Source organism: Desmodus rotundus, chromosome 6 (genome assembly GCF_022682495.2).
Source record: "Desmodus rotundus isolate HL8 chromosome 6, HLdesRot8A.1, whole genome shotgun sequence".
Taxonomy (NCBI): domain Eukaryota; kingdom Metazoa; phylum Chordata; class Mammalia; order Chiroptera; family Phyllostomidae; genus Desmodus; species Desmodus rotundus.
Window position 1 is genome coordinate 38,622,101 of NC_071392.1, and position 25,097 is coordinate 38,647,197.

Genomic DNA, 25,097 nt, shown 5'->3' on the forward strand with positions numbered 1-25,097 from the left:
CAGGACATATTATGTGTGTGTTTCTAGCTTCTTTTGCTTAATAATACGGTGAGAATAATCTATGTTGTGTGTAGTTGTCATTCATGTATTCTAACTGTTGTGTATTATTTCTTTGTATGGATATATCAATATATTTGCACATTCTTTTGCTGATCACTTGGGTTGTTACGGCTTTTGTGCTATTATTGTGCTGGCATGAGTATTCTTGTGCATGTCTTTTCGTTAACATATGTACATGTTTTTGCCTAGTACATTGTAGGAGCGGGATTACTATGTCATTCATAGAGGATGCATATGTTCAGCTTGAGCAAATAGTACTAAACTGTTTTCCAGATATTATACCAGTTTCATGCCCACCAGAAATGTATGAGTGTTGTAGTTTCTCTGCACTCCACAGTCAATACAGGGTATTGTCTTTTTTTTTAAGTCATTTTGGTGTGTGTATAGTGATAGCACTTTGTGGTTTTAATTTTCATTTTCTTCATAACTAATATGTATTAATTGAGGCTTAGAAAATTTTAGTCACTCGTGAGTTGTTGTCTTTTGTTGGCCATTTAAGAGATGCCTAACATTTGGTGGGGATTTCAGGAGGGAGTAAATGTAAAATATCCAGCTTAGTGTTGGATATAGAGAACATACTCAGTGGAAGGTATCTGTGCCTTTTCAAACTGGTAGAAAATTTAAAACAAGGGTCAAAAATAAAACTGGGAAAAGTGGTAGAAGAGAAGAGTTGAGTAAAAAAGAGGTGATAGGAAAACAAGAACAGGAAAGTAGAATAAAACCAATATTTATTGATTATGATATTGACCTTCTTGTCAACAAAATAAGTCCAGGAAAAAAACTGTTACATAGTTCTCATTAGGAGGGACGAGTGTAGACATTAATGGTGTAAGCTTTGGATTTAGCAATACCTGAGTCTCCATTTTTCACTGTAACTTAACTAGATATCTTATACAAATATCAATAATACTGGAGTCAGTAGTGAGAATTCCATAAATATATATAGTATTTAAATACAAATTTTTAACATAAAAATATAATTTAAATCATATTCAAATTAACAATTTAGCCAATTAATGATGTAAGTACTCAGTAAAATTAACTACTTTCATCACTTCCATATTTGAGCTTTGAGACATAGTTCTGACATAACTGTTTATATAAGGAACATTAACCACATAAAGCACAGTGTTCATCATATCAGTCATTATGTAAGAAAAGCAGAGACTTTCTACATACGGGCTTTTGTACCTCACGTCAATAACTGGTTGTCACAGTTTATCACTTTGCACAGTTATGATACTGTGGCACCCAGGTGATTTATTTTCCTTACGTGATGGCTATGGAGCGATGGTGGATGTTTTGTGGTAGCCACATTGGTCTTCTTTAGGTTGGAAGTTATGTTAAATGAATTTTGTTTTTAAATATTCTCTTGAAATTACAGAGAAATGTTGAAAATAGTATTTCTTAAGATGTTAATAAAATTCTCGAACTCTAAAGATACATTTGACATTCCTGGAAATGTAATGGCTACAAAGAGGAAACACGTTAGCCTGGTTGGACTTCCTTGTTTTCCAGAGTGTTTTTACTGATACTTTTGAGTAAACATTAGATGATTGAATAATATGTTGGTTCTGTACAACTGAGATGAATTTTATTAGTGTATTCAAGATAAATTAGTTAAAAATTCAAACACATGCTGTACTATTGCTAATTATGAACATGATATAGAACAGATGTACATAGAGTTAAATTTGGTAGTGTAATTAAAATAGTGGCTTAATTAAAATGATGCATATTTTCAGTCTGGCAAACTGACTTTTGTCAGGGTCCATGTTCCAAAGGGAAAGTAAAATATATTTTAAAGCAAGTAAACTCCAATTATACTTATTTACTGTGTTAACTTTTAAAATTCTTCAGTGTAGATATATTTTCTGGAAAACTTATTTTGAGCATTCGTATAGATAAAACAGCTGGACAGAGAAGGGTAAGAAAGAGGGTAGAGAAGCTCAGTAGGAATACAGGATTCTTGATGTGCTATTTATCACCATGGTTTTCCTATGAGAAAATGAAGAAAAGTAATATAACAGACTCAAACAGAATGGAGTCCTTCTATTATCCTGATGTTGGGGAGCAGTATCACTGGGCAGGGCACTTCGGTGTGTGTCCTCCCCCGACCCCCTTTAAACTGACTGCACAGTCTTCGTCAGCACTTCCTACACTGCCCCTTCTGTTGCAGAGCACAGATCCCCCCGTTTTTTCCTTCCTCTTAAATAACTTTTCCCTTTTGTATTTGGAATGAAGAAACTTCTGTGTCAACCTTTCTTTTTTTCTCCAACAATTGCCTTCCTTCTTCTAACATTAAAGTGTTAAATGTGGTTTTATATGTCTACTCATACTCTTATATCAGAAACATTTGTCAGATTTTGGTAGTTTATATAGATTGATCAATATATAGATTCAGGGGTTTTGGGGGAATAAAATTTTGGAACAAAATTAACAAGTTGTAACCTTATCCTCATTTAACCTCCTCAGGAAAGTGTGCTCTTCTCTCTAAACTCCCAATTTTTTTTCATTTGTAAAATGAGATGATGGCATCTTCTAAATTTAAAATTTGATATCAGTGAATATGTCTTATTGTAAGAATTAAATCATCTCAGTAAGAAACTTAATAAATACAATACTCCGTATCAAGTACATTCCATGGGCGAGATGATATTGGTCATTTGCTTTGATTCTCATAACTGGCCACAGGGGAGGAATTATTGCTTTTATCTAACAAATGAGAAAAGTGAAAAGAAGTTAAGTTGCTTCTTAAAGCTGCACAGTAAGTGGCCACGCTGGGGCTTCATGGTCCAAGGCCAGTGCTTTCCACTCCACAGTGCGTCTTTCCTGAATGTGGTAATGTACGCACATTAAGGCCTTTTGTAAACTAAGTGCCATATGAAGAATTTAATGATGATGGTAATAATTGTATCTACACAGGCATCCTCTGCGGGAATCCATGTCTTCCAGTCTTCTTCCACTCTTTCCTTTAAACTTGATCTTCATTCACAGCCATCTGTAGACATCTTCCCATTCTGTCAATCCTCCAATCCCTCCAGACTTTACTCCTGTCTTGATACAGTAGAGACCTCGCTGCAGTGATCCACAAAACACCACCACAAACCACTCTTTTCTTTATGTATTCACACTTACAATTTACTTACCCTGGTTCATTTGAAGCTTTTGCTTTTTCCACTGCTGCTGCACAACTGATGAGTATCATTAGGGACAATTAGAGGATATTGGTTCTCACCATTGCTATTCAGATGAGCCCACTTACAGTGTACTCAGGCATATTTTTAGTCCTTTATTAACTCTCCTCACATTTTCCAACTCACTACCATTGTGGAGGTAGGATAGGGGATAAAATAATGTACTGAAAAGAATACAGGCTTTGAAATTAGACAGACGAAATTTCAAATCTGGGTTCGGCTACCCGCTACCTGTGTGACTTTGGGTCAGTACTTAATGTCTTTGGGCTTCAGCTTCCTCATCTGTAAACTTAAGTCTCTATTTTAATATGAAGCTTGCCAAAGCTGTGTGAATTTTATGAGATATGATATCTGGGGAAGCTGATGCCCTAGGGCTTGGTACACAGTAATGTACAATCAATGTTAACTTTTTTTTTTCATATTAAGTCTCCAGTGTTGATTTCCTAGTTCTTAACTTTCAGCATTGAAATGTTTTCCTATTAATAAAATGCAAATGGAGGCCATAAAGTAAAAACTCATAACCTCTCCTCTTTCTACTTCTAAATGTAAGTATTTAATGCTACCTTTTTCTGTCTCAGGTGAAGACACCAAGATTCCATCTATACCCTTTATCATGTCTCTTTCCTTTTTCATTCCTTTAACCTGCCAAATATTTTTTTCTTCTTTACTTTCTTTCCTTTTAGTCCACAAAAATTGTTAGACTTCTTTCTAAAATAAAAATTACAAAACAAACAAAAATGTAGCCTCACCTCTATTTGGCCCATAAGCTTATTTCCCGATTTTGCTAACTCTAGAATCCCCTATGAATTCCTGGCAAGCATTGTCTGTATTTTCCATTCCTCAGCTTCCCAGCATACATCTGTCACTTTGCTAAAACTGCTCTGGTACTATTGCCCATGACATTCTAGTTGCCACTAAGCATCTCTTTAACTCCTCATCTTATGATACTTCTCTGCAATTTGATGGTACTTATGTTTTTGTATAGTAGCTTTCCTCTTTACTTTTTCTTTTATTATTTTTTCATAGTTTTAAAGTTCTGAATAATCTTCCTTTTCAGCCCTTTAAATTTTGTGATGCAGAAATTCTATCCTTGGTCTGTGTTTCTCTTCAGCACATGCTTCCCTTGATGTTCTTGTTAATTCACATGGCTTTCTCTATTATCTACTAGCTGACTCAAAAAACGTATCCCTAGTTGGGATCTCTACCCAGAACTCTACATCCATATTTCTTATGCCTACTGAAAATCCGTAAAATAACTTCCTAGAGACATTGTAAAGGAACAGTTTTTAAAATATAATAAAACTCTTAAAATTCAGGGTGACGAAAGAGGGAGAATCTCATGACAGGAGGAGCAGGTAGGTCCTACGCCACCTTCCTGATGCCCATTATTTTAAGAGATCAGTGCAGCACTCACAACCCTTCGGCCCATGTCTCAGAGGTATCGCATTCTCTTACTTCCTTACATCTGTGCTCGTGCTGGTCCTCTCCTTAAAAAACAAACAAAAACAAAACCAACACAAAAAAATCCTCATCTTTATTCTCTGCTTGGAAAATCCTAACTCACTTTTCAAGACTGAGCTCATACATCCCTCCTCTGTGTGCTTATCTCAGCCTCCACCTGGTGAAGTTAATTACTTTGCATTTTCATTGCACTTTAAAAAGTCTTTAATTAGGAATTATGGTTTCTGTGTGCATGCTGGAGTGTCTCTAGGGAAGAGACTGCCATTTCTGTTTCTCATGGTCCAATGTAATCCTAATAGTGGTCATTGAAATAATTCACTGAAAAGATATAATGAGCAAATATATAATCAAATATATGGAAAATAAAATAGAGTTAATTTGAGTCTATGAAAATTACAAATATTTTAAAAGTATTTAGTCATTTGTGGATGTCTGGTAGGAACATAAAAGTGTACAAATTTTTGTGTTTGTTTATTTTGAAGTATCATTTAATTTTATATCCATGTATAATTTGCTTTTTTTTTTTACCCTGTGAATTTTAACACACGCATACATTCTGCTAACTACCATTACTACTCGGAATTGCAGTGAAGCTTTCTGATCCCCTCCCCAGCCCTTTGCGACCACGAACCCGTTATGTGTCCCAATAGTTTTATAACTTTGAGAATGTCATTTAAATGGAATATCACAGCAGGCAAACTTTGAGATTGGCTTCTATCCCTTAGCATAAAGCATTTGAGATGCTTCACGTGATGTGCCTATCAATAGTTTATTCCCTTTCATTGCTGAAGAGTATTTCGTAACAGGGCATATCGTAGTTTGCTTATTCATTCACTTTTTGAGGGACATTTGGGTCAGTTCCAGTTTGGGGTGACTATGAATATTGCAGCTTGTAAGGTCAAATTCTAAGTTGAGCCCCAGAATCCACATCCTGTATCACCCCCTTCCCTTCAGTGGGTCGGACCTCTAACTTGCTCTTACTCAATAAAATATGACAAAAGTGATATGATATCACTCCCTGTGATTAGGTCATGTTATGTGATGAGGAGAAAGGAATTCAGGGGATGTAACTGTCCTGAGTCTGGTGTCAGTAGATGGCAGTGAGAGGCATTCCAGAAGGAAGAGGCCATTCTCCTTGGCTGACCTCCTTCCCCAGACTTCTGAAGAACGCACTGTTTCTCCACTGCCCAGCCTCTGTGGTTTTCTTCAGGGTGAGGTGCCTGCTGCACCAAACTCCTCTAGCATCTGGCTGCAGCTTTCAATTTAGTCGGCAACAGCCTCGCAGCCTGAGAGCTGTGTGGGGATGTACGTATCCCCAGTTTGCTGCTTCCCTGCACCCTCTCCTCTCCCCATGCACAGGCTGGGACTGTGCCGCTAGCCATCCCATTAGCCGCCCCACCCACAATGCCATACCCACATGCTGGGGTCTGCTGAAGGAGTTCTCACCAACCCAAAGTTCCCACAAATGCCCTGTGCATTGAGGACTTTTCCTTGTGTGCCTGACCTGGGGACAGAAAACCAGCTCTGACTGGGCAATACCACAAACTTCTTCACCATTCAGTGGCTGGCACCACACATTCCTCAGTGAGATTTGAACCCCCCCTCCCAGTCTGTCCTTCCTCAGCTCCCGATTCATCTTTGTACATGCTCTCTTATGATCACTTAATATTTGTTTATATTAGTGACTGCTGTTTAACTTACTGTATGGTATTTTGTCTCTTGATTGGATCCAGACATAGGCAGATAATAAAACTATTCCCTCTACCTCTTAAGGACCACCCAATTGTTGATTTTCTATTGCAATTACTAAAAGGATTTTACCAAAGGGAAAACTTGGATCAGCTTATGGTGCTGGGGAGAGGGCTATCATATGCTAGAAAGTCCAAGGACAGTTAGCTCCGATGCCCAACCAGATTGGAGGAGGGTGCTTAGGATCACATACCAGTGTTGATAGAGCAGTTCCGCCCCATGGGAAGCAGAAACGTTCCTGGCAAACTCTCAGGATCTTGCCAGGAACATCTGGAAAGGAGCTAGGTGACAACCCATTGCGTACGCCATATAGAGGCTGGCCTAAAAAAATGTTGCAGCAAAAAGGCTATAAAACAAACAGAAACATACAAAAAACCTGCTTGCCAGTGCAGCAGCTTTGCAAACATAGGAAGGAAGAAGATGAGGGCTGGTAAACGAACCCTCCATAGATGGTGTTTTCCTCTGAGAACTTTCTGTAGGACTCCCATTCCCCGCCCCCCAGGTGACTAAGTCCCTGTAGAGATGGCATAAAATTTACATCAGCTAAATATGTGAGAGGACGCAAGTAGGAGGAATCAAGACGACACTGAGATAGTTCAATGGAGAATGCTTACCTTGTTTCAAAACAAAACCAGGGTGGTAGGCACCTCTCCACTACAGTGACATCTACTTACACATCAGGGCTAAAGAAAAGTTTTTGCAGCTGAAATATCATGGCACTGGAATTTAAAACATATTTATTACAGAAATGGAGAAAGAATGTAATATTTGTTTGATACCCAAATAAAACTCAACATAAGCTCTATGAAATAAGATACCAAAAATGTGTATGGACTGGAAGGAAACATAACATAGCTTCAACAGTGGTTATTATGATAAACGGATTTACTATGTAAGTAATGGCCCTGTTTCAGTCATTCTAGTCACACAAGTCATTGCCTTCTCCTCTGTGAGGCGTTCACAATACAGAGACAAACTGGAAGTGTTTCTTTAATGTTTCCCAATCTCGGTCCCTTCTCCAGACTAAATCACAGCCAACACTCTGGATTGTGTCTTTCAGAACTCTCTCTCTCTTTCACTCTGGAATGCCCCATGCAAACATGTGGCTCAGGTATATACAGCTGTATATCTACATCTGTTTTCCTATCTACCCATAATACTTCCACATCTGTAGGCTTAATCCCAGTCTCCCATTGGCTGAGCAGTTTAGAGTAAGTCACTCCTCTTTCTGCCTCAATGTCCTCTATGAAGTAGAGCTTGTACTGGTGCTTCGTGTGGAAGGAGTGTTGCGAGGACTGACTCCATGTCAGCAAGCACGTAGAGCAATGCTCGCAGAATAACAAACGCTATGTAATCGTCAGCTATCGGCATGACCAGCAGCAGCAGCACTGTCAGCATCTTATTTCTCTAGCTTCTCCTCTGGCATCAACTGTTGCTCTCACGCGTTCATTCACAAATCTGAATTCCTGGTTCTAATATATTTTTGATAACCTATATTGCACTTCTAGTATTCCATGTCATTTAAAAAGTATCCAAATTTATTAGTCAAACACATTTTTAATATGAAATTTATCATGTTTCTTTAAACACCTGTTTTTCATTCCTTTGTACTGTGCTCCTTATCACAGTTAAAAGATATTACTCTTTCCCTTTACACCCGTGCTTAAAACTTCAACATTGTATTATCAACCTAAATTCTCTGTAAGTTGAATCAGGGGCAAAATTCTTTCAGCTGTATCTTAAAACTATCTTTCCGATCCATTCCATTCTCCGTTCCTTCTGCCAGAACCATTATTTTCCCTGATTACCTCCATTAGCTGCCTTACAATTTTTACTTATTCTTCAATCCAGCTGTCTCTCTGCTGTCTAATTAACTGTGCTAAACAATAAGTCTTTTAAAAACATTCATGATTTACCCCTGCACATCAAGTGAAGGAAGACCAAGCGCCTTATCTCAGAAAGCCGGTGTCCTTCACAGTCTGGCTCTAATGTACTTTCTCAGTCTTCTCTCCCTCCCACTTATTAAACTTCCCCTGCACAAGTTTGGTTGCAGTCAGTCAAAGCCATTCACTCCTTTTTTACCCAGCCCTTCATCTAAGCCTTGAATGAGATGTATTGTTCTGCATCTAAAATACCCTATTATAGGAGAGTGGCTAAGAGACTGGAATTAGATCTTCCTGTTACTCGCTGTGTGAATTTGGATAAATTTAATATCATGGAGCTTCAGAAACTTGACCTGTAACATGAAGATAAAGTTATCTATCTCATAAGGTTGTAGTAACAATAAATAAATAAGCAATGTTGTTAGCACAATCCCTGAGACATGGTGTTCCTAACTTAAATCATTAAGACAAAAATCCCAGCATGTCACCACTGTCTCCCTCAGTCCAGACCACTCTACCCCAAGAACTAGAATTAGGTACCAATTTCCTTTTCTCCTATTTGTACCTCATTATAAGACTTTTTCATTGAGGTACTCATTATACTATTTGTATTTCTCTAATTAGAGCCCAGAGGATATGATTCCTGTCCTGTGATGTTTTTTGGAGGATCACTATATTTAAATATGGAAGAGGGCCCGTATTTTAAATATAGTAGAGGATCACTATATCTGAAAGATTTATGATAAGCTGTAAACAACACTTAGGTAAAAGTATTTTGAAGCGTGTTAAGTGCTCTGCAGCACTGAGTTGTTACCACATTTGCAGCACCTAACACAGCTCTGTTCACATGGTACCAACGTGTACGTTGGATTGAAGTGCACATTGAAATGACGACATATGGAAGTTATGTTAGGTACCATGTTTATTCTACATCTTGTCATCTTTGGTCATGTGGTCCTAGTAAAACATACGGATTTTCTCTTAATTTTATTTCCAATTTTTTATACATCTACTGGCATGAGCTTCCTGAATAATCTTACAAAAAGCAGGCTAAGAACATGCTCCCGTCCCTTTTTAAATTTTGTGTCATAAGCTAATTTTTGTGTTCTGATAAAGGGAGAAGTGAGATGCAAGGAGAAAGGTGGAACTTACAGTCTCACACTCAAGACTAGGACATGGAGCAGGGCTTCCCATTCCAAGTGCCCCGCAGATTAGATAGCGGCGGTCAATGAAAAAAACAGAATGGATGTCATTATTATTGGCTTTAAAAATAATTTTGGAATACTCACCTCTAACTATATAGAATACAACAGTGTGAATATGTTTCCTTATAAATGTATGTACTTCCTCTTTCCATGAGAAAAAGCTGGGAATCCATGGCCCAGACTCCTCTGATACCCATGAAAGACTTTGCACATTAACCCTGCTTTCCAAAATTTCCTCTGTTGATACTATTAACTCCAAGAGCTGTGTGATTCCAGCCAGGGCGGGATGGCAAATCGCCTGTTACAGAAGTGTTCTTTCCCTTGCAGCTGTCCAATTCTTACTAGACATGCAGATGGGGGGTTTATTTCTCCTTTTACCAGCAATTCCTTTTTTCCTCACTCAGGACTGTGATCCTTTGTGATCATGTATGACTCAGTCAGTGGCAGGAACACTCATAGAATTGAGGAGTTTTCAAATGTGTCCAAGTGAAAGGGAACAGGGTCTCAGAAATGAAGAATCGCTCCAAGGGCCGTCTGCATATTAAAAAGGGGCTATGACTTCCTTCCCATGAAAAGTAGATATTCATAGTTTTACAGAATGCATCTTTGTCCCCAAAAAAGAATTTTGACTCTTGCTTCATTGTGTGTGGTCAGAATAACAGCAAGAATAGTCATCTCAGAGAAGGTGGGCAGGAAAATCAGCCCAAAAGTGAAATCTAGATCATAAAGCTAACTTGAGTCAGGATGGTTCACTTCTTGTCATGTGTAAATGTCTAAATAATTACTTCCACTCTTCACTTAAATTTTAGAAAGTATGCATAAACATTTATTCATGATTATCTCTAGCATATTCCTATGTAATATTAAATCAATATTAAATTAATAAAATAACATTAATATCTCCTATTTAATATTGTGCAAATTAAAATATATAAATGCTTACTTTTATTTATAGAGAGGTTATTTTATATGCATATATAAATTATACCTATACCATATATTTTATCTAAGAGTAGACACAGTTCCATCCAATTGCTGGTTGGACACGCTGTGCCAGTTATTTTACGATGCAGTATACTGAACAAGTATTTACTGCCACTGAAGTTCACACCAAACACATGCTGATTTTCTTCTACAAAGGTCACTGTAAAATATCTGTACAGGACAGCATGTTCATAACTGTTCAAAAAACAACCATAGTTATATTCACTAAAATTCTTGGCATTTTATTAAGCAGGAACTGAAATTATGAAATCTAGACCATGATGCCAATTATTACAAAGCTTTATTTTTTGTCAGCCTTTTTACATATAATTCTGCTTTGAATATTGTATAATTTTATGTAAAGAGATTCCAAGTAAGCAACTTGAATAATTTATTATAAAATGCTATTTTAGTCTCAATATGAGTTGTAAATTTAAAGTTGGAATAACTAGATACTCCAGGAAGGGATTGAGTAGACATATGTGATGAATTTTCTATCACATTAAACTTGACTTCTTACAAAATCAAACATAGATGATGATAAGGTAAATGAATCATATCAGTATGCACGCTATAATTATAAGAAGGCTGAGTGTTCTCATCTTTCAAATAATTAAAATACCAATTTCTTAATCTCAGACCAGGTATTTATTATAATTGACATTTTCTAACATGGCTTATAAGAAATTTCCAACTCATATTGCCACCATACAGCTGCTCATATTTTTAGGGTTATTTAGGATTATTTTAATCCCTTTCAGCTATTGATGAAAACATCACCTCATTCTTGAACAGTAGATACTTCTTGAAGTTGACATCTGAGTCTTTGTCATATAACCCTAATAGTTTTGATAGCTTTCTTTGATTTCTAGAAAGAAAAATATTCCAAGCCCACTTTGTACATCTATGGCTCCAGATGATTTAAAATTTTTCTTTTGTGGTCTTTTATTGATTTGTATGAGTTCATTATATAATAAGAAAAAAGAAAGCCTTTGTTTTTTATTTGAGTGAAAAAATGTGGTATTTTTCCTTGTAGTATTTTTCTTTAAATTTTTGTTATATTACTTATCAATCTTTCTTTTATCTCTTCTGGACTTTGTGTCTTATTTTAAAGGGCCTTTTTCCATACCCAAGATTATATACAAAATTTTTATAGCTCTTTCTATTCCTTATATAATCCTGTTTCTTATGTTTAAATTGTTGATCAGTCTGGAATTTGTTTATAGGACTATAGGGCATGAGGTAGTGATCAAACTGTATTTTTTTTTTTTTTTACAAATGGCAGTCCTGTTGTCTAAACACCATTCATTGAATAATCCATCATTTATCCACAGTTCTTTGAAATTCTATCCATATTAATGTTCATTCTTACACAACATTGACTTCTTATAACATAGAACAAGATTTTAAAGTTAACTGTAGAACAACAAAATAAAAACAAAATTCTGAATGAAGTCAGCATTGTGCACCACTGGGTTTGGTAAGAACCCAGTTGCAAACCCTTGGATTTGTAAGAGATCAGTTTGCTTTTCATATAAGGTTATTTCATATGTTAAAATTTTCTAGTTCTTGCAGTTTTTCAATCTTCATTTTTTCTCTTATTCTCACAGTCATCATAGGAGGTAGCAGCACAGAAAAATTATTTCTTCATTATTATAGGTAATGAAACTGAGGTTGAAAGAGGTTATAGGACTTGAGAAATAACAAATCAGAACCTTCCTTATCTCTTGATTAACTATCTTTGTAAAACATCTTGACTCTTATTCTAACTCTAATTACCATTCCTATTATCATTCTCCTTCTTCTTCTTTGTCTTTTGTCCAAGGTTATGAGAAAACAGTATCAGAGACCTGATTTTATTTCTGCCATTGAAATGTTGTATTTTCTAATGTGATTCAACTATTGAAATGTAGTTACTAGAAACTGAAATATAGTAAATAGGTTTATTAATGAAAAAGTTAGTCTGCTATATTATAATATATATCACTTGTAGTCACCTGTTCATTTTGCCTTTGCTATTTGTTACACTGACAATTAGAGAGGCTACTTTGCTTAATTTTTATGGGGTTCAAAATGTGTAGTATGCATCATGCTTCTTATGTTCAATATTGACTAAATACTTGGAACATAGTAGGCTTCTTAATGGTTTGTTGGATGAGCCATATATACATAATCACAACGCAGTGGGAATAATGCTGCAAAAGATACATAGTGTAGCCCATGAGAGGAAGTTTTGCCTGGGGAAGTCTTGAAGAATATCAGTAAAGCCATTTTTCAATATCATTTTCGCATTAAGTAGGAGTTGGTGTTGTAGAGAAAAGGAAGATTGAATTTCCTTTTCCCAAAGGGCAAATGTAATCAAAGAGTTGTGGGTATTATCATGCATAGAGCTTTTAAAGAAAGTCAATTAGATTGTGCTGCTGAGTTTTGATTGGATGGTGGGAGTCATGAGGGATCAAGCCTGGGGTCAAACTATGAAGGTTAGAGTTTATTCAGTAACAATGAGGAAGCACCAGAGGTTTTTGCAGGCAGAGAATGACAGGATTATATTTGAGAAGATGATGAGGAAGATCGGCAGCAGTGATGATGCTGTTTCTAGTGAAAGCAGGCTTCAGGACAACATCATTATTAAAATTCCGAAAGTACTTGCTTCCAATACTCTTAGTACACCCAGGCCTACATTACTGGTAGACAGAGCTATCAGTGTGGAGCTGAAGAGAATACTGGCATAAGGTTAGGGCTCGTAGGGTGAGGAGGAGAATGGAATCCTGAAGTAATAATGAAAGGGCACACAAAAGAGGGGGAAAGATTATTTTGCCTTCAAATATAGGTTTAAGCAAATATTTATTTATAATTCAGCACAGGAGGATTTAGAATTTTCCTCAAATGTATTAAATGCTTTTAGAAGAATGTTTGCTAGTATCTGCATGCTCTTTCAGTAATATTAAAGGAAAAAACATCAGAACATATGTGGTAAATAAATATTGAAATAAAATATTTTTCTTTAAAAAAAATCTTATACATTTTTAAACCTAGATCATACATTAAACACCTCAATAGGAGACAATCAGCCACTCCCAGCAGGCCAAACCTATGCACTCCTCTCTGTTTACAGTGGCAGACAGAACAGCAAAGCTGTGAACAAATATGGAACTGAAAGACTGAGGTTTGCAAAGCCTCACCTTGCTTCTGATTCCTCAACTCCACAAACAAAATGAGCTATGTGAACAATATCATGGACTCTGACTTCACAGGCTTATTTTCAGGATGACATAAGATTACGTATGCAACAATGCTTTCTAAATTTTAAAGTATTATACGAATGTAATGTATTATTTTTAGGAAAAATGTAAAAACAGAAGCAATTAAAATGCAAAACTACTAGCCTTAAAGTTAAAATATTTATTAACAATTTTATTCTTTTTCTGTATTTTTTTTCTGTTTATTTATTCAGTCTTTGGGAAATGTTTCAAATATTTTTTAAGAAATGTTTTTATTGCTTGTCAGAAAAAAGAAAAAATGGTACAAAAGCAAATCCTATTCAAAATTAATTTGTGTTACAGATTATGAAATAGCTACTTGGTAGAGAATTAAAGTGTCTATTATAGTTATTTGTTGGAGACGTTTATGTACCAAAACTGCATCTTTGTTTGGTTTTCATTGTTGACAGACATAGGTGTCTGAGCCGTGTGTATTTTACTCTTTCTCTAACTATTAGAAATAGCCAACATAACAGGTGATTTTTTGTTTTGTCTTGTACTATTTGTATGACTCTAACTTACTTTAGATATATTTCATATGGGACATTCTCATTTTATATTTGCCATCATATTTCACACCTGATATGCGGTGACTCACACCTACTGATAATAGCTTACAGTAGGCTTGCTCGTTCTGAAGGCTTCCTCATTCTGAAGGCTTCCTCAGGGCCTGAAGGGGAAAATTCTCCTGGGAAGATATGCCATTTATTCTTTACAAACACTTTTTCTCTGAGAAGCACATGCTTCAGTCCACGTTTGTAATCTACGTGTCCCGCTTTCTCTCAGGCACAGGAGGGTCTATTGGGAAGCCTCACAGCACACTGAAACGAGAAGTGCAGCCCATGCTGTCAGTGCTGGCCGTGCCTTGTAAATTTAAGCCCTGTTACTCAGGCAGAAATTCCAGCTGTTAAAACACAGATAATGCAAAGCCAGTGTAAGTCGTGACCAACATTCTCAGTCGGGTTAACACCAATATTACACATTATTTGAACCGTAAACTTGATTGCTTTGGGGTCATTGACAATGTCATCATGCCTCAAGTTTTCTGGTTGGTTTGGTTGCTGAATCCCACTTCATGGAAATTATATTGCTTGCTTTTTAGTATTTTATTGGATTGTACGCTAAATTATATACTGCATTTAAGACCACATTGAACTCTCAAAATAATAGGAGAAACTTTCTCCTTAAATTTGTAGTTAATTTTGAAGTTATCTTGATTTATGCAAAGTAAAGCAATAAAAGTTTGGAATTTGCCTGCTTTTCATCATAGTATCAGTACTACTCAGTAAGGTAAATTTTCTTTCTTTGTACTTGTTTTTAACAATTTTTACATCTCTATTGTATAAAGTTGCAAAATAATATATTGAATCCTGCGAAATTAAGATGAAGTGGATCAGTGTATCTTTCTGTCATACGTACTTTAACAAGGTAAAGAAATCCTCTTCTATAATTATGCAACTAAAGCTCAATTAAATTGTTGGAAGCTACTATGAAGTTAACTTGTTTGGAAAAAAAGTAAGAACGCAAAAGTAAGAACTCGTCTTTAGTCTCAATTCAGTAATGAAGTTTCATTACCATACACCATCGAATACCTTTTTTTCCTAAAAATAAACAATCAGTCCCATGGGAAAAGGAAACCTTAACTAACAAATGATTGTACTTCATCTCCATATTACTTCAATTACATAATGCCATTAACAAGGCCTTAGGGGAGAAAATAAATCATCTTCATAATTCTTTGATATTTTATTTTTAATAACTACCATAGATATTAAATTATGTTGTAATCATCCTAAACTTTAATATATTAATCCTGGCAAGAGCCCGTCATAAATTGTAAAAGTATATATAAAACCATATCACCCTCATTGAATAGCTGGGAAAATTAGGAACATATCTATTCTTCCTGTAGTTGTTGTAGCAATTTTATGTTTTACAATGACAATCAGAATATAGAAAGGAAAATGGAACCATGATGTTGCTGTATAGGCAGCCCTAAGAAAGCATACACAGCATTCACAGCATAAATAATTTGTACACATTTCCTACTCCAAATCAAAATACCTAGCCACAACTATGCTATATTTTAGATCTATAAGAAAATAGGCAAGGGCCCTGCAAGAAGAGAGATAAGAAAACAATTTGTTTCTGTAAAGGTAGTGTTTCTTCAAATGACATAAACAGCGATGCATTTATGGGCCAGGTATTTTATTTGACACAGGCGATCAAAGATAAATGCCCCATGGGCAGTTTCCTCAGAGAACGCCCACCAACCAGGAGTGCAGAGAGCAAATGAGCAGGCAGTTATAATACAGAGAAGCAAATGATACAAAAGGGGAAACATGGGGTGCGACCAGGAGACAAAAAAGGTGAGGAACCGACACTGGGCCCAGCGAAGGGGTTGTGTAAAGACTCCTGCCAGTGACAAAGTCTGTGCTGAATTTGTAATATTATATGATCATTATTATCCTAAACACAATAATGGGAAATCTTCACGTAGTTGAGAATAGCTGATACACAGACACGCAGGGTAGCCTTTTAGGGATAAAGAAGTCCTGTGTTTAAATTCTCTTATGTAAAATTCTAAAGACTTAAGTATTTGTTCTGTGGAGTCTACTGGAAATCAATGAAAGATTTTTAAGGGAAATGATAGGAGCAAAGTTGCATTCCAGAAAGAACTCTGGCAGCAGTGTGGAGAATTAATGGCTGGACCAAGGGGGCTGCCCAGGAAGCTCGTGTTAAAATTAAGGTGATAAGCCCTAAAGTTGTGAATCAAGTCAGTGCCAAGGGGCCGGCAAACCATACTGAGCATTGCTAAACAAAATAAAGGAGAGAAAATTCTATTTGGAGTGATTTTGTAAGAACAGTAAAAAATGGGGCTTGGGGTTTGGTTTTCTTTACAAGTGTTTCCGTTCCAGGGTGAGGCCCTGACATACAGGAAACACTGATATTTTAAAAATTATTACATAAATGATCTAAACCTATTTTCTCCATGAAACATAAGGTGTGAGGTTGTCTGCTGAGTATCCAGACAAGTCACAAGTTTGGGTGCTTGAGTAAATGGCTGCTCGGAGGAATTATAAAATGACATGGCCCGAGAAACATAAAAATGTCTTGGCAATTTGGAGACCAAATGTAATTTCAACTCCTTAACAGTTAAGGTGTGGTTACATTCATACAGTCCTAAAATTATTTCCGCCCTTTGAAGGCAACCTCGAGGCTGATGTGGCCCCCGGTGAAAATGAGTTTGACTCCCCTGATCTAGAGGAAGAATCTATTACCTAGTCTTCTTCCAGCTTCTAGCAGCCACACACATTCCCTCGGCTCGTGGCCTCATTATTCCATCTTGAAGACCAGTAGTGAATGGCAGGTCTGGGCTTCCTCACGCTGCATCACTTCAGTTGGTTCTTTTCTATCATCGTTGCATCTTCTCTGACTTTTTTAAAGCCTTGTGATGACATTGGGCCTGCCTGAATAATCCAGGGTAATCTCGCCATCTGGAGGCCCTTAATCATTTCTGCAAAGTCCGTTTGACATGGGAAGATATTCAGAGGTTCCAGGGATTAGGTGTCGACATCGCTGAGGCTCTGTAATCTTGCCTACTATGCGAGCTCTGACTCAATTCAGCAAAGAGGGGTGGAAGCATGGTGCAAATTGAGTGTGTCAGGGATTTACTTACTATGACATAAGGATTTCAGAAGGCATGGCGGAAAAATTGGGGAGGACCAATAATATTGGTTCAGAAATAGTTTTAGTATATATATTATCTCCAGTAGAAATTATCATTATGAACTTGTTCATGTTTTGTGATTTATTCAATGGATATTTTAGCCGAAGATCAAGATGTAAAAAATGGGAGTTTTCAGTTTGTTCATAAAAGGGGCAAACCTTTTATAGGTTAGATTAGCCTTAACCACAGACAGATTTTTTTAACAATGTCATGAAGCATTGATTATAGTAAGTGAAAGATAATTTCATGTTCTTACACTGGCATTGGCTTCTTTTGATTAACTGCCCTGAAGTGTCACATAAATATACCTTAAGGTTATGATTGTACATAATATACTTAGATGAAATTTATTGAGGCACTCATTTGTCACAATTGAACAGTTGTGATGAAGCTATTACTTGAATCAACAAATGAGACTGGGCCCTGGCTGGTGTGGCTCAGTGGACTGAGTGCTGGCCTGTGAACCAAAGGGTCACTGGTTCGATTCCCAGTCAGGGCACATGCCTGGGTTGTGGGCCAGGTCCGCAATAGGGGGCATAAGAGAGGCAACCACACATTGATGTTTCTCTCCCTCTCTCTCTCCCTCTCTTCCCCTCTCTAAAAATAAATAAATAATCCTTTAAAAAAATGAGACTGGGCTCAAAATAATAACAATGTAAAGTTGCAAATGACTGTAGCCATACTTAGAGTCTCAAGTCACTCATGTGAAAAATGTCAACCATTTAGTAGCTTTTACTATCAAATATTATTTTAGAAATAACAGCATAATAGCCTTTGTTTAAAAAAGACAGTCTCAGCAACATGTTTTTATGACAACTCCATTTAATTTTGTAATTCAAAAATAAGTACAAAGCAGGGATATATAGTATTACTGTTTTTTTCAGGTATGCCATGATTCCAATAAAGAATACTGATAGCACGTGTACTACACTCCTGGGCAAAGATATGTCCTGATTAGTAAAGAGAAATACAGAGCTTTCTGGGCTGTGTAATGCCACCTTAAATAACAATTAAAACACGTATCCAACAATGTGCCAAGTTTGGGGACAGGCTCAGAGAAGACCTGTGTAAAGTGTTAAGACAGAGGATTTATAGAATTTACACATGTTCAAAGCAAATCCTCATAATTCTGTTCCAAAGGTTGTATTATAGTTTTTTAAATAAATATTACCATAGTCTTCAAATTTAAGATGTCTCACACTCTATCATGTAATTGGACGTTGTTTTCCATCTTTGCATAACTTGACTCCAGGAGTGTCATTAGCACGTGTTACGGGTGGATGAGCTGACTCTGTCCTCTGATGATTTGGCCCTTTCTCCTCTTTGTTCATGAAGATAATGGTGCTTTGCTAAACCAGGAACGTTCCAGTAGTTCATCTTTTCAAAATCATTAGTGGGCTAAAAAATTGGAAACCGTAGAACACATCCAGTTTTCGCATTATTGAGGTATAATTGACAAATAAAATTTATGAGATATTTAAAGTGTACCTCATGACTTTTTATATATATAAACATATATATATATATAGAGAGAGAGAGAGAGAACACATGTATTTTTAAAAGAAAATGATAGGTGTGTCTATCATTTAAGGTACTTAAGTATTTTTTTTAGTAGTCATAAAAATCAGGCAAAAGTTTAATTTGTTTGTTATTTTAAACAACTATTTTTGAGATAGTTTTAGCCACTAATCAAATAAATGAGAAACAGAGACTTGAAGTCTCTGCAGGGGGGTGGAAAAGGTTCAGTCAGGGTGCATCTGAGTTTGGGCCCGAGGCATAGATCTCCAAGAATGTGTAAGTACTCAATGTTCAATGCTGTGCATTCTCAGCATCAAAGATGAGGCTTCACAAAAATGTGTGTCTTTTTACAGACACATAGACTTATATTTTATATGTTGCACAGAAGTGTGCCTCATACATACCTAAAAGGCCCAGGATTTTTCCGGGGTTCACTTTATGGTTGTCAAAATATTAGGGTTATAGGCATCATGAATATAGTTTCCTGTTGATTCAGTCCATTTTCTCCCAGGTTGAAGAGACCAATATGTTGGATTGCTACTTCAGACACATGCTGAAATCCACAACTCAACACAGCCTCAGCATCCTAGCTTAGGTTTTATATTTATAAAAACCTGTGACTTTTCTAAGAAATTGTGACTTTATTTACTTCATCAAACTCCATAGTTCTTTGAAATCTGAGATGTTCTTGATTTTAGAATTCTTACAGTTTGCATTTACTATTTCACCCACTTGATGGTTTAAATTTAAATAAATGTATTTTACTTGAATAAACAAGCAATATACTTGTTTTTCTTTTGCAATTTCAATTTTAGGGTTTAAGGTATGTAATTTTATCCATTAGATGAATTAACTTTATCAGTGATTAGTGATAAAATGTTAACTATCACAGAATTTTGAAGCTATAGAAAGTTTTAATTTAAGAAAGCAGTTCTACTAAGAGAGCAGATTTGAAAAGTAACCATCACAGAAAAAAATGTTTTGTTACTACATGTGGCAATGAATGTTAACTAGCCTTAATGCAGTGATCATTTTGTAACTACAATGAATCATGATGTTTTACACCTAAAACCAATGTTACATATCAATTAAAAGAATAAACTAAAAATTAGAAGAAAAGAAAAAAAATCAAACAGTACAAGACTGTACGGAGAAAAGTCAATACCCACTCCCCCTGCCAAAAAAAAAAAAAAGCAGTTCAGTATCTCTCTCCAACAGCTTTATGTCCAAACATTTGGACTTTTGATTGTAATAGAAAATGTATAATAGGTATAACCTACCTATTTTTCCAAAATTTTGTAAAGTGACAGTGACTAAAAGGGCAAGCAATAGCTGTATCCGTAGACTTGCTCACTTTGTCTTAGGCACGATGGTGTGGATCCGTGTTGCAAATTTAGACGAAACCCCTTCTGCCTGGGTGTTAGCCAGGCTGACCAACAGTCGTAACTCACTTGAACAAACTTTTTCTTGTCGTGTATTGCAAACTTTTTATCCATGGAAAGTGAACACAAAAGTGTCTCAAATGATTTATTGGGATCCTTACTTTGTACTAATTTGTGTAAAGAATCTAAATAGGTAACACATTTTTTGGCTTAAAATATCAGTTTAGTCACATTCTGTGTCAGGAGGACAAACTTGTTCTGTAGGCGACTGTTAGATCCCAAGTATACAAGTGGGGGGCTCCAGGGGACAGATGAACTCTGCATCTACCAGAAGGGTTTTGGAAAGGCAAAATCAGAATGGTGACTTTAAGATATCATAAAGAGAAAGAGGGAAGTGTGCCAAGGAAGAATGACAACATAGGGCCAGAAAAGATAAAGTGATGTAATTGTAGTGGCTAGGAAAATCAAGATCAAGTTCGAGGGATATTCATTAATTCCCGGAGGTTACTCAGGACTCCAGGGATTTTTCTAGGTTCAGGATTCATGGATGGGCAGGGCTGCTCATATATGCCACGGTGGGCAAGATCGGCAGTATTCTGTTCCAAAGTGCAATTGACCCTTGAACCGCCCAGGCTTCAACTGCACGGCCCAACTATACATGTAATTTTTTTTTAATCAAGCATCAACTGTTGTTTTGATCTGTGGTTGGGAATCTGTGGGTACAGAGGGCTGACTACAGTAATGTACAGATTTTCAACTGCAAGGAGGTAGGTGCCCACAGCCCTTGTGTTTTCCAAGTCATCTGTAATTTTTTCTCTAAGACTTTCAATACTAAATTTTATTGTCACTTTTCCAAGCCAACTTTCTTTTATTCAAATAATTTATAGCATAATTAATGGAGATTATTTGTAAAGTGTATGCTAATGAAAATTTTGAAATCTGAGAACACTCCAAGAAAATTTCTGTGGTTATGTGCTTGCAATAGGAACCAGTAAAGTAGTAGTTTTTCATGGAAATGTTTATTTAAGTGCCTCATTTGTGTAAAGCCAGACTGAAATGTTGCTCATAGTATGACATTTATATATACACATATATTCAAGTAATCATAAGTAATTTCTAACTTATTAAATTTTAGATATTTATACAAAGAATATGTGATGAAGAATAAAAATGATTGGAAACAAATATTTCAGATTGTTGATGGAAATTTTATTATTTTCTTTTACAGATTATTCCAAAAAAACCAATAATAATCTTGCGGAATAAAATCCCATTTCCATGTTTATCATTGAATCTTCCTTTTAGTAACCTTTATTTTTTTTAGCAGGTTTTCATTTCTTTGGAACATTTAACTGACACATCTCAGAATAACTAATACTGTCAGATCAAGTGACAAAAACTGCTAATTTCATCACCTGCATACTTTTTAGGAGGAGTGAGAAAACCCATGTGGGCCTGCAAAACCCATGCATTTATTTATAAAACCAGTTTGTTCCCACATAACCTGATGTTACTATCCAGTGACTTACTTACAGCACCTGTTTTATCAATAATTAAAGTTGGTACCTACATAATGGTATTTTTGGTTTTCTTCCAAGGATCCCCTGTTTCACCTGGAATCGCACAGGACCGAGAGAGGAAGGGGCAGGTGTCCTTTTGATCCCAACTCCTCCTTCATCTCAACTTTAATTGGTAATTATTGCTGCTGCACTCATCAGGTGGTAGTCACATTGGTTTTGAAACTTCAGATACGTTATTCCTTTGGTATTTCTTTATATATGTTGTCTCGCCATATCTATCTGTCTGTGCTGGGAGCAGTGATATTAAATTTCAAGCCAGGCTCGCTTGAGCCACTTTGACTGTAAAGTTAGTGCAATTGTTACTAAGTGCATGTGTGTCATTCTGAAAACACAAATTGTCACTTAATACCTGATATAAGGCATTTTGACAATAAGGCACGTAGTATCAAAAATTCAATTATATGAAATTTTATAAAAATTTAGCTAGAGACACTAAACTATTTTAGCATATGCAATTTTTAATGTTTTAGTTACTCTATGACTTTAGGGGAACTTTTAATATTCTCTTCTCGGTACCTTTCTCTGTATCAGTGGGATTCAGGAGAAAGTCATCCTAATTGAAAACTTCAAAGTTATTTATATAAATTCCTGTTAATCTAGAATATAAACTATAGAAGTCAACAGCTCAAATGACCCCTAAATGTCCACATTAGAATAATGGAATAAGCTGGCCATGTTCTGTAGATTTCAGTTTGATTCAGTTTAATCAGATGAAGTACCCAAAACCTTACTTAAGACACAGCAAAATACTTTTTCTTCTCTTTCATACTATTTGGGGTTTAAAACGGCGCGTTTGTTAAAGGTCCCTGGCGCTGCGATGGTACAGCTGCATGGATGAGTTTCCAAGTGTAAAATTGAAGAGGGTGATCCCTGACACTTAGCACAGGTGCTGTCAGGAATCATCCTGTCTTCTCAGGTTGGGAGGTTCTGATATAGGAATAGTGCAATGTACACATGTCTCTTTAACATTTACAACACGTAGAGTTATATACGAACATCAGGCCAGCCTGTTTACAGGAAATGGGGATGTGTAAACCACATGCAGAGACTTCCTATTTTAAATAAATAGTAAAACTTAGAACTCCCCGTTGATGCTTCATCAAAATATCTTATCCTTGATTTGGAGCTGATATGGATGTTTCCATATATTCTAGAGACTACTGTTCACTGGACTTATTTCAGACAGTTGGTTTTGATGGGCTTCGCATCTTACTTCCTATACTCCCCCATCTCACTCTACAAATACGTGCATTTGTAGAGCAAAATCTTGTTAGCTTTCATTAATAGGGAAAGTTTTATTTACTTCAGCTTCACAAGATGAGAACTTCACATAGTAATTAAGTTCTTCAAGGGCCTGAATACAAAGATGTGATATTTTCAGGAATATAAAATTGTAAAGAAAATGTTTTTTAAGATATGTTGAGTTTCTGTGTGTGTGAAAACAGAATATCGAGGAAGGGAGGTTTTTAATATGGGAATAGTGTTGTCTACATCTATTTAGACTTTGGAGAAATCAAAACCTTAGGGAGGAGAATGCCAGATTCATAACTATTAGGAATTCTTATAGATTGGCAGCATATACATTAATATACATGCATTTGATGGACTCATACATGTTTTCCTAATGCTTTATTGATTTTTAGCTGCAAGTATTTAAAATTGGGTATGTCTGAATGGAAGAGACTTTCTCGTCACCTTTCTTTTACCATAAAATACCTTGTACAGAAAAGGCCTCCTATGAATACTGACTGAATGGAACACTCACTAGGGTTTCCGAATAAGCAAACAAACAAAGCCAATTTGGGGGTAGTATATATGACGTTGAAAGTCAGAAATTACACAGTAATTTTATAGTGAAATTCTAAAAAGATTAGGACATCATTTATTTTTAACAATTTATTTAAATTGTTAAAAGTAGTTTCTTTTGCCATCCTGCCACTCATTACTCAGGCTCCCTGGAGCTTGTTTCTGCATGAAGCTAGAAATTTAAAACTGAATTTTTTAAGAGGGGAAATATTACTGGAGGGATATTTCCAAGTGAGTTTCATTGAACTTCCAAATCAAATTACACTCTGCTGAAATGCTAAGTGCTTGCCATCTGGGTGGCTGTTTCGCTTATTCAGAAGAGAAATCAAATCATAAGGACCCTCCAAGCTAAACACAGAAGTTATAGAATAATTCCTCCAAAGAGAAGAAATAAAAATATAATTCTTCACATTTATCCACTAGCTTTCATCCCAAAGCACCTTTGAGAGATCATTCACTCACTGTGGAAATGCGGCCGCCACTGGGATGGAAACCTGATAACCTAGGTCAGCCAGCAGCTCTCTAATGGAGAGGAAGTAGACATAACTTAGCAATTGAAAGAGCAGCAGGAATTTGGGCTGGAAAAATGGAGCTACCTGAGTTGGAATTTGGCAAGCTCCGTGTAGCTTACTCTGATGGGGAAAGAATGCACTGATGTGGTATTTTCTGACCACACATGTTCACTGCGGATGGGTTAGGACAAGACTCCAGCAAAAAAGATGACCGTCTTTAGCACACGGCTCCTCCTTTGTTTCTTTGTTCATCACTACTCACACGGAACATTTAACACCTGCTCGTTAAGATGCACTTTCGTGGTAAGAAAAAAACTTGATTTTGTAACAAAACTCATAAAACTAACAAAGCTCTCAAAGAAAAAAACGTGCTCACAAATCACAGACTTTCTTACAATTTCTTTACTTTAGATACAGTTTTTATTTCACTTACCTTAAATTGATGTGGAATAAAAGCTTACTGTAAAATTGAATAAAAGAATGAAGATTATTTGCCAGATGAAACACAAGTTAATGAATTCATTTTTATTAAACTTTTAATTTACTAATAAAATATTAATAACTTGTAATGGTTCTATGTGAAACAAATAGTAAAATGAGCTCCTTATTGAGTTATGTTCTATATGTTCAGAAACCAATCAAAAGGAAATTATTAATTAGGCTTATTCTTCAAAAGTCACTTGGAATTCACATAATTTATTTTGGTGGCATATAAATTCATATCTCCGGAGTAATATTTCTACATGTTTAGCCACATTTATTAACATCAT

At 36.0% G+C, this 25,097-nt stretch overlaps 1 protein-coding gene across 1 annotated transcript in view; it reads left to right on the forward strand.

The window, feature by feature from the left end:
* The window catches only part of SEMA3E (semaphorin 3E), a 249,828-nt gene that overhangs the window by 174,735 nt on the left and 49,996 nt on the right, over window positions 1-25,097 (forward strand). The window contains exon 5 of the mRNA XM_024559078.3: window positions 22,028-22,121. Coding sequence (XP_024414846.2) covers window positions 22,028-22,121 — 94 coding nt within the window. The remainder of the gene's footprint in view (window positions 1-22,027; window positions 22,122-25,097) is intronic.